The 13,875-nt window shown below is 42.6% G+C and overlaps 1 protein-coding gene across 9 annotated transcripts in view; it reads right to left on the bottom strand.

Annotated features, from left to right (window-relative positions):
* Nucleotides 1–422: 422 nt before the first annotated feature.
* The window catches only part of megf11 (multiple EGF-like-domains 11), a 78,597-nt gene continuing 65,144 nt past the window's right edge, over nt 423–13,875 (bottom strand). For 3 of the 9 annotated variants that reach the window (XM_085166840.1, XM_085166844.1, XM_085166841.1), the window contains 12 exons: nt 11,485–11,631; nt 10,043–10,177; nt 7,955–8,083; nt 6,884–7,012; nt 6,112–6,240; nt 5,846–5,974; nt 5,506–5,742; nt 5,193–5,362; nt 5,029–5,092; nt 3,515–3,559; nt 2,606–2,818; nt 423–2,357 (listed from right to left, as the gene is read on the bottom strand). In XM_085166840.1, coding sequence (XP_085022966.1) covers nt 2,182–2,357; nt 2,606–2,818; nt 3,515–3,559; nt 5,029–5,092; nt 5,193–5,362; nt 5,506–5,742; nt 5,846–5,974; nt 6,112–6,240; nt 6,884–7,012; nt 7,955–8,083; nt 10,043–10,177; nt 11,485–11,631 — 1,703 coding nt within the window. In that variant the 3' untranslated portion in view covers nt 423–2,181. The remainder of the gene's footprint in view (nt 2,358–2,605; nt 2,819–3,514; nt 3,560–5,028; nt 5,093–5,192; nt 5,363–5,505; nt 5,743–5,845; nt 5,975–6,111; nt 6,241–6,883; nt 7,013–7,954; nt 8,084–10,042; nt 10,178–11,484; nt 11,632–13,875) is intronic. The other 6 variants (XM_085166842.1, XM_085166846.1, XM_085166847.1 and 3 more) reach the window with 4 other exon arrangements.

The raw sequence follows: 13,875 nt of genomic DNA, 5'->3' as shown, positions 1-13,875 counted from the left end.
GAATGACAGGAGGCCAGGGGCCAGTTTAAATGATAAAAAAGTAGAATTTATGAGATTAAATGAATAAAACTGACAAGTTGATAGCGCGATCAGTAGGGGCATCTGAAGTTTTGTTAAGTTTAAAAGCCTTCATGCAACACCCCACAACGGTGGAGACCTCTCGATCAATTTTATACAGTGAATTTTAAAATAGTCGACGGGTCAGCCGGCGCCCTGCGGTGGCGAGTAAGCCTATCGCTGGTCTAAATCATGTAGTTGTCCCCTTTGTGCTTCAGTCTGCGCACAGCATATAACATCGGAGGATTTAACAGAGTTTCTATTCATGAATTTCACCCAAAGACTCATCATTAAGCCACCTGATAAGATTTGTTGTTCACCAGACCAGAACCCTTCATTAAGGGTATTAACCTGACTGAAACGGGTTTCTGATGGCAGAATAGGCATTTAATTTGAAACTTGTACCAAAACAACAACCTGCTTTGATATGACAGCAGCTAGAAAAACCTTCCTCGGAGGTCAAATAGTCACATGGTTTTATTATCCACTGGTCACCACACTGGTCAAAGATGGGATAATGTTCAGCACTAATGAAATGCTGTCTGTGCATCGATTGTCAACATGTTATTGCTTCTACATAGGGTGAAATGGAATTCACATAGTGAATGAGCAAATTCATCTCGATAAATAAATAAATAAATATGCTCTTTTAGCCTGATACAAACATAAATAAATTTAGAAATGGATTTGTTTCCCTTTCTTTTTTTCTTTTTTTTTTAAACATATAATTCCCTTTTGTAAATACTGCACAGGATATTTGTGGGTCTTAAACTGCTCATGTGAAAGCCTTTTTTTTCCTCCTTTTTCAATTTACAATTTGACAGAGAGAGTGAGAACATTTTAAGTGACTTCGAAAACAGTTCACAAAATGACACCGATAATTTCACACGAAGATAAATTGTGTTATCTACATCAGCGGGTATCCATGCTTATCTTTTTTTTATGCTAGAATAACACAGATTTTTTTTTTTGTTTTTTAAAAAGGAACACCATCACTAATATAAAACAATCCAAAAAAAAGCAATTAGATTTATAAATACAAAAAAAGTCTAAGCAAACTCTTCTTATGACCCACTATTTTTAAAAAAAGATGTAAACCAAAACATTTGCAAGAAAAAAAAGAAAAGAAGAAGAAGCTTTCACGTACAAAACAACACAAGATCAGATCACTTCATTAGTGTGGGGAGAAAAATCCAAACTTTAGACTTACTGTTACTTTCAGCAATGCAATAAATGCATGAACACTGATGACCTGAATACATTTCAAGATACACTGGGCCTCATTAACACTAAAACTAAGAGAAGCTCTTTAGTAAGACACAGAGATCACATGAGTATTAACTGTGATTGTTACTGGATAACAGTGAATTAAAAAAAACCCAAATACAATATTTTACTATTTATCCATGCTTCCTCAGACTTGGCTCACTCACAGCAAAGTTTCCTTAAATTAACATTTAGTGGAGGTTTCGCTACCTTTGCCTGCGCTTTTCTTCACTTCGGAGTAGATGATCGTAAGCACTTTGTGGCAGCTGTGCTGTGATATGCAGCTGCTTCACAGAGAAAATTCATAAACACTATACATAGCAGATCTTTGCCTGCTTAGATATGGTGAAGGCTGTTAAACCTTCCTTCCTGTGGAGAAAATCCCTTGTGTTTTGCAGGGACTTTATAAACGCTTGGCTGCCCTTGAATGCAAACTTATATGACGGGTTAAAAATCAGAGTGAAGAGAGCTCTCTCCAGGTAAATAAACTGTCCACCCACTCCATGTATACTGTCTTACAGGGTGCTTGGAAAGATATTGTTCCACTTCAGCAGGTCCATAAAGAGGCCAGCCAGCAGTTTGTGTGATCAATTATATAAGAAAATACAATGAGTGAATGATCGCTGGTGTGTGGGACACTCTATCTCCCCCCTTTCCTCTCTCTGGGCGATAGAATGGGCACCAGTGAGGGAGCTAAAGAGAGCAGGGTCCAGAAGAGCTGTGGCTGTCCTTCCATCTCAGCATGTCAGTATCTAATCGAACACACACAGAGACAAAGGGAGGGCCGTTGGTTGAAAGGTGGCTGGATGTTTCCCAGATGCCGGCACGCAGTTAGAGGCCCGGAGGAGAGTGTGCCTTCTAGAGCAGAGAGCTGGGGCTTTCTGGAGGCGGTGGGGGTGTGTGCGTGGGGCTGTGACGCATGGGTAGTATGTCATAGTGGCTGGGGATGTGGCTGCTGCGGGGAAGGTCGTAGGGGCTCTGGGAGAATCCAGTGGCCATTCCATTGGGCCCCTGCAGGACGCTCACTGTCGGCTCTGTCACAGTTTGGGGAAGGAGGACGGAAAAAAAAGTGGGAGAGATACATAAGAAGGTAAAGTGTCAGGTATAGGCTGAGGAAAAAAAAGAGACCAGAGAGATACATGCAACAGAGAGACCACATATATTTTCTTTTATCAAGGCGTACAAATTCTGTACAGGAGAACAGTATGGGACATGACCAGAGAGGCCATAAGCTGCAGGACCCTGCTGAGCTCCACACACAACACTCCAACAACGCACTCACCAACATCATAGACATTCCTGCTTGCACTGCCCAGGAGGGTGGCAGTGCCTCCAAAGGGCACTTCACGGTGGGAGGGGGATTTCATCTCCACATAGCTGCTCTCTGTGTGCTTGCAAGCCAGCCCTGGTGGGTCTCTAATGGTAGCATAAGGATTCTCACTATTGAGGGAGCAGGAGCTGTTGCTGCACATGGAGCTCTTGATGTAATCTGCAGCTGCCGCAAGACAAGGACATATTTAGTATCAACAGAGATGAAGTGCCTGCCACTGACTTTTAACAATGGCGTACATACTGAACTCTGATATTAAAGGACTAAAATTTAAGCTGGTATCAGAGCGTGACCAGAAGAATGGAAGCGAAACTCGTTGCCATTCTCAAGAAGCTGAACTTCTTTTGTCTCGGACAGGTGACTAATGGTGGTACGTAGTAATCAGAGTACAAAGGGGAGAGAGTGGAGGACTCGTCTCATCCATAACAGTCTCATCATACTGATAAGAGGGCTCATTAGAGACCGCAGCAAAGCTGCTTCAGACCACTCTCCACACCCTTGGGTTTCTCACATTCACCACCTATTGAACAGTGTGGAAGACAAAATGACGTATCAGGCACGGAGCCATAGAGAGCAATTACTGTTGGAATAAAACCTCAGCCCACCATGATCTTGTCCAAAGTGCAGTGAGTTTTCACATAAATTACAGAGACTATACGGATGTGGGATTTTGGGTCAGAGAAATAGCTGTCTCAGAGGGGAACACGACCCAAATGGGAAAATGGATATATGGGCTGTTAAGCATAAAAGGATTTTGTAATTTAGCTGCTAGTGAAGCTGAACAGGATTCCATATGCAGAATAGGTCTTCACAGACACGCATGCAGCACACAGCAAACTGTTCCTGCTATTCATTTCTTACCTTTCCTGGAGCCTCTTTGTGTCTGTGCCTCACCCTGTTGAACATCTGCAAACATGTCAAAACAACAAAGTCAGACATCACATTAAATTCCCAGAACGTGTGAAGGTTGACAGGCGACGTCTCATTATAGTGAAATATTATTATTTTTTTATTTTTTGAAAGGATAGGAAGAAAATGATGGTGATAAGTTACTGCCAACAACAAAATACCACAAAAAAGAAAACAAAAAAACAAGCCAAGTACTGTGACTACAATAGTTCATAGCTCAGTAAATAAAAACCACTTTTTGACTTCCCATTATAATTGATGTGCTTTGTACGTATAAACTAAATGGGGGCTCCAACTTTTAAAGTCAAGCATGACAAAGAATTAATTATAGATATTAGGTTTTTGAATGGACATCCAGCCTATTGTGATTCCCTGAGCGCTGAACACTGTCCTTTTTGTCAAAGCTGCTGGCATCTCACAGATATGCACAAGGTGTCCTCTGGTGTCTGTGCATGACCCACTTGGTTATAACGAAATATATCCAAACTTGTCACATACAGTATTGAATCTAGTAAAGGACTGAGCACTCTTTTCTAAAGTTAAGCAAGCCTAAGCCTAACCAGGGAGTGGATGCAAAGTTGAATTCAGTGATAGAAAATAAAGCTAAACAAAGTCCAAAAGACAAACACTCCCAAAGGGGACATGGACTGCAATCACTTCCTACTGAGGATTTTATCAGTCTTTAAAAAAGGGCCCAGTTATCTCTTGGCATCTTATATTGCAGCACTTCACGGCAAAAAGCAAAAAGGACACCTTGTGCGTATCTCTAGGACACCAGTGGCATCTGACAGAACAGCAGCAGTTGACGCCTCAGGGTCAGAATGCATTGCAACAGTGTTCAGCGCGCCTAAAGTCAGGACATAAGCAGTAAAGAAAATAATAATATTAATAATACAGTATTTCTCCAACAGTATGACAACTCACACTGTCATTCATTATCTGTGCACCATACCTTATTCTCCACTTACAAATGGTTACCTGACAATTACCATTAATACAAAAAAAAAAAAAAAACGACTTTGATGACTTTGATGTGCAAATTAAAGGGTAGTCACATCAAACTACCCTTTAATTTGTTATAAACCATTTATGAAATGCTAATATGCTCCTTTTAAATGCCACACTTAATTTTCTATCGTTCACAGCCTATGCGAGTGTAGTGTTTGACCCAATGTAAGCCTTCATAGAAAAATGTGCCACCAGGGGAAGTGAAAGAGGACTAATGAGCTCATAGTGACCCCTATTCATCTTCGCACCACTGCTTTCGATGCATATCTTATCAAAATCAGAGCAAAGGTTATGTCTAACAAGAGACCCCTGGTTCATCTTCATTCACAGCAGGTTAGCGCCAATAAAGGGTGTGCGAGAACGACACGTGTGTCTTTTGCCCTTGAATTGCTGGTTCTGTAAGGTCTAAATTCCAGATCTACGAGCTGCGATGTAATAAGGGAGGGAAGAAAACTGACCCAGGTCATTGAGGTTGCAGTAGGCCCTCCATTCAGACCCATTTCTGCTCTTCAGCGTGTTTGACTGTGAAAAGAAAAAGACAATGTAGTGTTGATTTTGTACTGCAGCGTGTAATTTAGAAATTGCAGTACATTTTGTGTGAAGACATGGAGGGAGTTCATACTTTGAGGGTCAGAGTGCCATCCAAGTTGCTGGAAATGGTTGAGACCACGTTACACTGAGCCACGGTGTGGTAGCTAGGGTTGGAGAAGCACTGGCCACTGCTACTGCTGCTGTTCTGGCTCTGACTGATCTCAGGAGCACTGGTTCTCATCGCGACAGTACTGCCACACTCTGAGGATTTACACACAGAAAGGTTCAAAAGCAAAATGATACCTTTTTACATTTTTTCCCATTTTAGTGACATTGCATGGGGTGTAAGCAGTTTTAATACATATATTGTAAGTGATGGAAAAATGCACATGTAAGACTCTTACCAGACAGAGAGTAGTCAGTGTTGGTAATGTGCATGGCCTGTGAGTACGATACACTTGGCTGGATCTCATGGCCCTTGTCCCTCTGCCTCTGTCTGTACCACACAAACAGACTAAGCATGGCCATGATGATGAGGAGGAGAAAGATGATGCCCATGACAGCCCCTGCCGACTGGCGCTCGGAGCCTCGTGCTGGACTGATCTTTGTGTATGGGTTCAGCTCTTCCATCATCAGAGCTGCTACAGAGAAAGCAGAAAAAGTGGGTCGTTTAAACAATGCGTACACATCTGTGTTTGAGCGATAATACCCCGTAAAGCCTCGGCCATCTCAATCACCTCTCACCTTGATCGCAGCGGATGCCTTTATAGCCAGGGCTACAGTAGCATGTTCCAGTCACATAGTCACAGGTAGCATTGTTCAGGCACTCGCATAGCTGCTGGCAACCATATCCAAATGTACCAGCGGGACACTCTGCATGACAGAGAGGCACATTATTACACCCATCAAAATTAAAGCACTTACAGAGTGGGAGCCAAACTGTTTATAGAACACACACTCATCTACTGGGTAATTTTGCTCAGAGCTAAAATGTGTTGTGCCTACTCAACTCTGCTCACAGCTCGTCCCAATGAAGCCGGTTCGGCAAGCACACTGGCCAGATATGTGGTCGCAGTCTGCACCGTTTTGGCAGCGGCAGACTTCGGAGCAGTCCCTGCCGTAGAACCCTGAAGGACAGCCTGGGACAGAGATGTATAAAATGTTGGGGTGGGAGGAGTGGTGAAAACAAAGAGAAGGGAAGACAGACAACATAGAGAGTCAAGGTCAAATCGCAAAGGAACGAGGAAATCAATATCACTCAATGTCTCTGCTGCATACTCAATAAGAGACAATGTGAATGACTTGAAATGAAACATTTCCTGCTTCTGCAGAAAATGTTGTTATGCTGTCAACATAACCTAGAGGTGGAAATAAAGAAGAAGACAACTGCAAATAGTAAGAATCTATATGAGAGAAGAGAGGGGAAAACAAATGTAATTTTCATGCACAATAGCAGGAGCTCCACACTGCAAACAATACTGAATAAACCCCTCGAGGTGATGGATAATGGAAATTCAAATTAGTGGACTGATATTGATGATCTGCTCTATCCCTGGGTAAATGACTGGGATGTATTACAAACATTAATGAAATGACCATTAGTTCAGTTCTGCTATTGCTCTCTCTCGCTTTAAAAAAATAATAATAAAAAAATAGATAAAAACATCCAGTTTCCTTGTAATCAGAAAAAAGGTATTGTTTCTCACTTGTCATCTGCTGCAGTTCTATTAGACTGCCAGTAGATGACACTGTGTGTCTACTAACTGGATGGGAGAAACTCACGCTGTGTGCAGTAGAGACCGGTCCAGCCGGGGCTGCACCTGCACTCTCCATCATAGGCACTGCACTGGGCTCCATTGTGACAGTTACACGAGTTGAGACAATCAGGGCCCCAGTGCCCAGAGGGACAGGCTGCAGACGCCAGAGACACAGTCAAACTCATGGTCACGCACTCTCCCTTACATACACTACGTCCTAGACATGCATACATGAATCACATAACACAGCGGTCCCCAACCCCCGGGCCTCGGACCGGTACCGGTCCGTGAGTGGTTTGGTACCGGGCAGCGAGAGTTGAGGCTCAGGTGTGAAATGTATAGTTTTCAGGGTTTTTATCGGTTTTCAGCGTTATTTTGTTATCGTTTTTATCGTTTACTCGGTTTTCCTTGGTCTTTTCACGTGTGTTATGAATAAATTTTCTTTTTTTTCGGTACCGGTACTAGTTTTATTTTGTTGTATTTATCCGCAACACCTTAAAGGCCGGTCCATGAAAATATTGTCGGGCATAAACCGGTCCGTGGCGCAAAAAAGGTTGGAGACCGCTGACATAACACATATGTTTGAGGAAAAGTCCAGACATTCTCCACGCTTTCATACAATATGTTAAAATGATACATTTGGAAGAAAATCCAGTTTTGTCATTACCCTCCACAAGCCCACAAGTTGTAGTGTTGGAAATTGCTGTCAGGTGAATATGTATGGAGTATCACCCGTGTGATCGTTAGTTGTTGTTTTGTTTTTTTTAGTTTAATAGTTAATGCAATTAAAAACACACACACACACACACATCAATTTCCCATGCCATGGCAGCTCAAAGTTCTGCTAATGATCTTTGGCCTACAGTTCTGTAAATCAAAGAGCATAATGTATTACAACAATCATTTAAGCAAGCTGTGTGTTTTACATCAGCTGGTGCTGAGGGTAGTTCTCTCTGTGTGCCGGGTCATGAAGATGATTAATGTGTATGAAGGTAAGGGTGAGAGAGAAATTAGGAGTGGAGACAGACAATGAGAGTGGGGAAAGTGGGAAAATGAGCAAATTACAGAGTGGATGAAGGAAGGAAGGAAGCCATACCCTGAGAGCAGTCCTCTCCTATCCAGCCAGGGAAACACTGGCAGGAGCCATCAATGGGGTTGCAGGTGCCGTTGTTGGTGCAGAGGCAGATCTCGGCACAAGCTCTCCCGTACCTGCCACTTGGACAGACTGCAGAACAGAAAGAAATAACACACCACTTTACGAATAAACAAAAAAAAAACTGCTCTGCCTCTTTTAAGATTAGAAAAACCCATTAACATTATGACACTAAACTTAGGCACATTACTGTGAACACATTTATGCAAACACACTGATTTTTTGAAAGGTTGTGTAAACATGTTCCTCTAATGGATGATATCCTTTTATTTGAGTGGACACGAAATGATCTGCTTAAACAAAAGGAGGAGTCAGTCACTGCCTCCTGTGGCACAACTGCCCCATTTCCACTGCTTAGAGTGGAATGAGTGATGTGCCAAAGAATTAAAATAGACCATGTACACAGACCACTGTATACATTTTTTATGAAATTAATATTTCAATGCAACCAGGCACTCTTCAATAAGAAATATTATTTCCAGTGAAACCTCGTTTGTGTTTCCTTGTTGGACCATGGGACAAATTAAACCAAGGTGTATCTAAGTATCAGGATCAGGGAGCTGCAGTGCCAGCAGATGCAATAAACGTCTCACATAAAAGAATAGCCACCGTTAGGAATATCTGATAAGGTGGCAGGCTGTGAAAGAGATGGGTCTGACTCATTATCATGGGGGGTGATTTTAATGATTATATTTCAACTGGTTTTTCCCTCTTCTTGAGAGCTCTTTCAACCTCTTTCAAGCAGGTTGTCATTAAGCCATGAGGTTGGCTCCCCCATACTGTTGCTTCTGGGGATTCAAGCCTCAGCTCACTGGGAGAGCTTCATTAGGCTGGGACTTTGTGTGCTGGACAGAGGACAAGTGAGGACACAATGGGGCTCAACAAGAGGATAATGTGCATGATGATGGCCACCTCTGTCCCTCGTCGCCTCACGCCCGCTCACCAGTAATTATGGTTCAGACAAATTAGGACTCGTTCTCGCTTTTACTTTTCCCTCTTCCTTCAGCTAAGCTATTAAACTTTTATTTGTAAGACATTGCTTAAAGCCATGAAAGAGAATTCAAAAATTCCTCATCGCCTATCTGTAATTTATTTTTTTAAAAAAAGAGGTAAATTATTAGAGGAAAAAAATCTACAGCGCATTTGTGTGAAGGTATCTCTTCTCAGAACGGCGGAGAACATTTTAATGTGGAACCACTGACACGACAAATACAATACCTTGTCACACAAATGAACTGAAATCAGCACGCTGTTCAATGGATGAACAGTGTGGAGACAAAAACTACCGTGACACACACATAGTATACATTCATTCTCTTTCTCAGTTTCCTACTAAATGCTCTTTTTGACCAGACATATAGCTAAACGTCTTGCAAAAAACAAAACCCTCTTTGTAAAACATTTATCAAGATGTCATCACGCTACAAGAAGTAGTTGCTGAGAAATGTCGCTTATAATGAATAAAAAGTGCCAAACCAAGTTGTTTTCATATAACATCCTCAGTAACGCCATAAAAGAAAAGTTGCCTTGAAAACAAGTTTAACAATAGAAACAGGTGTGTTTGTGCATTTTTGTCTGTATATTAATGGAAGCAATTTACATACAGCTCCCTTTACAGAATTAGGCAGGGGGACAGCAAAATTTAGTTAAAATATTCTTTGTCTAAAAATGTGGCTCTTAGCAATTTTCCGTCCTGTGTTGAAGGTTGTTTTTTTTTTTGTTTACTTTTGTTTTTAGCTTGTGTTGCATCGATAATAGTCATATTTTAAAGTTTCAAGGCTAAGATGCTAGTGCGAGAGGCAGCAGGTCATCTTATTAGGACCAGTGTGCAAAGAGAGGACTTAAACAAAATGTACAGGAACAACATGATCAGTATTATTCCCTTACAGATTTTTGTATTTTATACAAAGGCATTTTCAAAAATAACCAACAAAAAAAGAAAAAAAAACCCACTCAAACTTCACAGTGAATGAATTTCACTGTACGTGAAAGAGCAGGATAAAGGTCAAAAGGACATAGAAGGCTACTTGCCTTGGTTGCACAGCGAGCCAGTAAAGCCAGACAGGCACTCACAGTGGCCCGTGACATGATGGCATGGCCCGGTGCTGTGCACACACTGTGGACACGACTGGCTGCAGCGGTGCCCGTAGAACCCCGGAGAGCAGACTGCAGGCAGCAGAGTGTGGCAGGAGAGGACAGAGAATCAGTCACCAGTGTTGGATGAAACAAGAGGTATATAGTAATGAAACAAAGCATGACAAGAGTGATCAAGGGAGTGCAGAAAAATCAAGGCTGCGAGAAGTAAAGCAGAAAAGACAAGAAGCGACAGCAAAGGCAGGGGAAAAGTATAAAAGTCAGTCTCCATTGTAATCACTGCCATTTTATCTGCAGCCAGAGACAGAATAGTTAACGAGTTAAGAGCATAGTGAGTCTGTTTTACGTCAAGTCATAAGAGCAGCCTGATGATCTATATATGTCAGGAGACACACAACTGTGTTAATAATGCAAATTTTATGTGAACCGAGAGATATAGAAACGGCGGTGCAAAAGTTATTATATAACACTTTATGCAAAGATTGTGCAACCATTATAAAAAGCTGCAATTTATATTAAAAACATATTTTCATTCCAGCGCTACACATCCTAAGAGCGCCTTAGGAATACTTACACTATTTTCACAGCCAGTGATTTGGAGAAAACTGTCAGGGGACAGCTGGGTATTTCCAAAATAGAAACCTTTTAGAAACTGACAAAACAACCTCCGTTGTAGCTTGACAAACTTGCAATGTTAAGTTTACCCAGTGGATTTTATTTTAAGCACCAGGTATGGTGCATTTTTATCATCCTCTGGAGAAGCATGCAATTCTTCAGTTAACAATATTTCAATGAGGGAAAAAAAAAAAGGTGCAAAACTGCAGTTACGAGGTTTCTAGGTGACGAGAAAATTATCTGTGTAAATATTGAGTTTGGAGGAGTAACCATTTCCCCTCTCTGTCTCTCACACACACGGCGTGTTTAAGTCTCTCCACTCAAATTGATGTTTACAGGTTTGAGACAGTGAATTCACTCCCAATCAGTGAGTTCATCACTTGAGAGCACCTTCAGACAGACCCCGTTCGGAAACCAGAGCTGGCACTCCCAGTGAGCATACCCTCTGATGAGCCTCAGGCGAGGACTGTGAGTCTCCCGCTGTGAGGTGGTTGTTGAGGACTGTGCCAGAAGGGGGTGAGAAGTGTGTCAGTGTGTGTGTATGTGTATGTGTCTGGGGGAATGCCACTGGGGCAAAGACACTGTGATTACATGATAGCTGTGATGAAGGGTTTACACTCAACCAGTTATGTCCAACAACAATTCTTCAAAGATCAAACAAGGTCAGTGCTGTGATGGAGTTTGCAAGTATGATGGTGTCAGTGTAACAGATTTATTTCCTAAGGGTTTAGATAAAAATAAGTTGCTTCGAGAAAGAGGCTCACTTCTTTTGCAGGACGTCCCTCTGTATCCAGGTGCACACACACATGTGCCGTCCTCAGGAGAGCACGATCCTCCGTTCTGACAGGAGCAGCTGACTGAACAGTTGGGTCCCCAGAAGCCTTGTGGGCACACATTATCACAGTGGATTCCTGCAGGCATGTTACCAAATCTTCAGTGAATGCATATTAAGAAGGCAAAAAACTGGTAAGCTGATAAATTCTAAACAGGGTGCCATCTGTAAAAACACATCATTAAGAGGCAGCATTAACAAAGCTTGATCATTGCACATCTTTTCAGGGTTATTAAACTAACATGAATCATTGACATATTTTAGTTTTGAATAAAGAAGCTGCAGTTTGGAGGGTGGGTTTTTTTTCAGCCCATCTTTCACACTCTGCTTCTCCTCTCCAAATGTATTTTATTTTTGATCTGACTGGAGCTCCTTGCCAGTGCACTGTGTTGATTAACAGGGTTGGGTCTCAAGAGAGACCAAGCTTGTCTCCCATTCTCTTTCAGCAGAGCAAGGGTAGTGCATGGAGCTGAAAGGAAATACTCAGACCACAGTCTGCAAGTGTCACAGTGTCTTTTTTTTTTCCCTTTGGCTTCAACCAAATGCAAAACACTGGATCCATACAGGGCTCTCACTGTGAATGCATTAGCATGCCCATCAAAGCGCCATGTTTTCCTTCAGAAAAAAAAAAAAATCACGTGTGCTGTTCTACATGTATACAGCCGGGTTTAGAAAGTGTGGCATAGCCCTGCAATTGCACATGCACACGCTCGGTGTCACACAGTCGCACAAATGCATGCAATCTCTGCAACCTTTCAAGCTTCAGCCCTCAGTTCTACACCTCATTTGAAATTTCCTTTGAGCGAGAATATCTGAGAATGGTGTGGCAATTAAAGCGGCATTAGTGCAGTACCTTTGAATTAAACCTGGACTAAACTCTGGGGACTAATGTTATACGGTAACCATGGCACCTTAAGGCTATATAGGATAGGAAATGTTAAGTCTGATGAGTGGGGGGCTAGATGGGTGTGGGGGGTACAGTCGCAGTGATTAAGTCAGAAGCTGTGCCATGGACATCAAAAGGAGGGCAAGGCTTGTGCAAGTGTGTTTGAGGTTCTGCTAGGGCAGGCAGGAAAAAAAAGAAAAACAGTGGCTGGCTTTACTGTCAGAAAATGAATGCGGACAGAGCATCACATTTTTCAGTCTAATGGTGACAAACAGAGGGGCTTTGGGTGCCTAGTGAGGGAGAAGAAGAAAGAGTGAAAGAAGCCAGAACTGAAGTCTCTTCAAAGGAGGCTTTTCACTGAGAAGTGCCAGAGGTCCTACTATCCAATTTGTACAGTGAGCACAGCAAAGCAAACCTCTCTCTCCCTTTTTAACTCTCTCTCTCTCCTGGTGCATGTAAACACACATCACATTACCTGCTTCGTGTCATGGACCAGAATCTCTACAGAAATAAAAGGCAAAGGTCTATTTAACATGGTCTAGCACGATGCCCCCTGCATCAAGTGTCTAGTCAGAGAACTCTTTTAAATCTTTGTTGGCTGATGTCAGGCTCACGACAGTTCAGTAACAATTCTGTGGGTCATAGTCGGCCTAGCCACTTAAGCGCACACACTCCTTAAGTCAAGCTTCTTGACAATTTAGGCAAGCCTCACAATAGAGCCAACACCAAGTTGACAGCAAAGTAGAATGCAATACCAAACCTGGCACACTCAGTGATATGACAGTGTTTACAAAAATAGCTGTAAACAGACATTTCACTCCATCCCTGACTCAGTCCTGTGACGAATCCCACATAGGCCTCTCTCTAGGTGCTCCTTCCTTCAGAGAGACCGCTGTCAAGCCGCTGCAATTTAAGTATGTATGTGTGTGTTTGTCCGACCCACTGGGCTGCACGCTGCCCCCAGCTCTGCACCCTGGTGACTCAATTAAGGCTGACAGATGGTCCCGACCTGTGCGGGATTCAGAGCATGAGAGGCCCGTTTTGCCGGCTCCATTCTTGCAGATAATAAAACCCACATTGTTTCCCAGAATAAATGCCCGAAACTCGGGAGGCTGAATGGAGTGGGATGCTGAGAGCTCACAGGCTTGACCTTTCCTGCTGAATCTTTTTCCCTCTCCGACTGCACCTCTCTGCCCAAGCTCAGAGACCAGGTCCTTTGCTAGCCCCCTGTATTTGACATTCAGATGCGACACTTCATTTTTGAGCATAATGACTCTCACCCTTGCTGTGACATTCATACTTTCCAACCTCCAAGCTTTTTCCCTGTAAGCAAATGGTTTAAATGACAAGAAACAGAGAGCGAACATATGGACGTGCAAACCCCCCAAACAACGAAAAACTATTTGCATCTAGAGGGGATCAGATTCCAGTGGAGAG

This window comes from Neolamprologus multifasciatus, chromosome 7, assembly GCF_963576455.1.
Source record: "Neolamprologus multifasciatus chromosome 7, fNeoMul1.2, whole genome shotgun sequence".
NCBI lineage: Eukaryota > Metazoa > Chordata > Actinopteri > Cichliformes > Cichlidae > Neolamprologus > Neolamprologus multifasciatus.
Note: the sequence above shows the minus strand (reverse complement) of the source record. Positions and strands in the feature narration are given on the sequence as shown.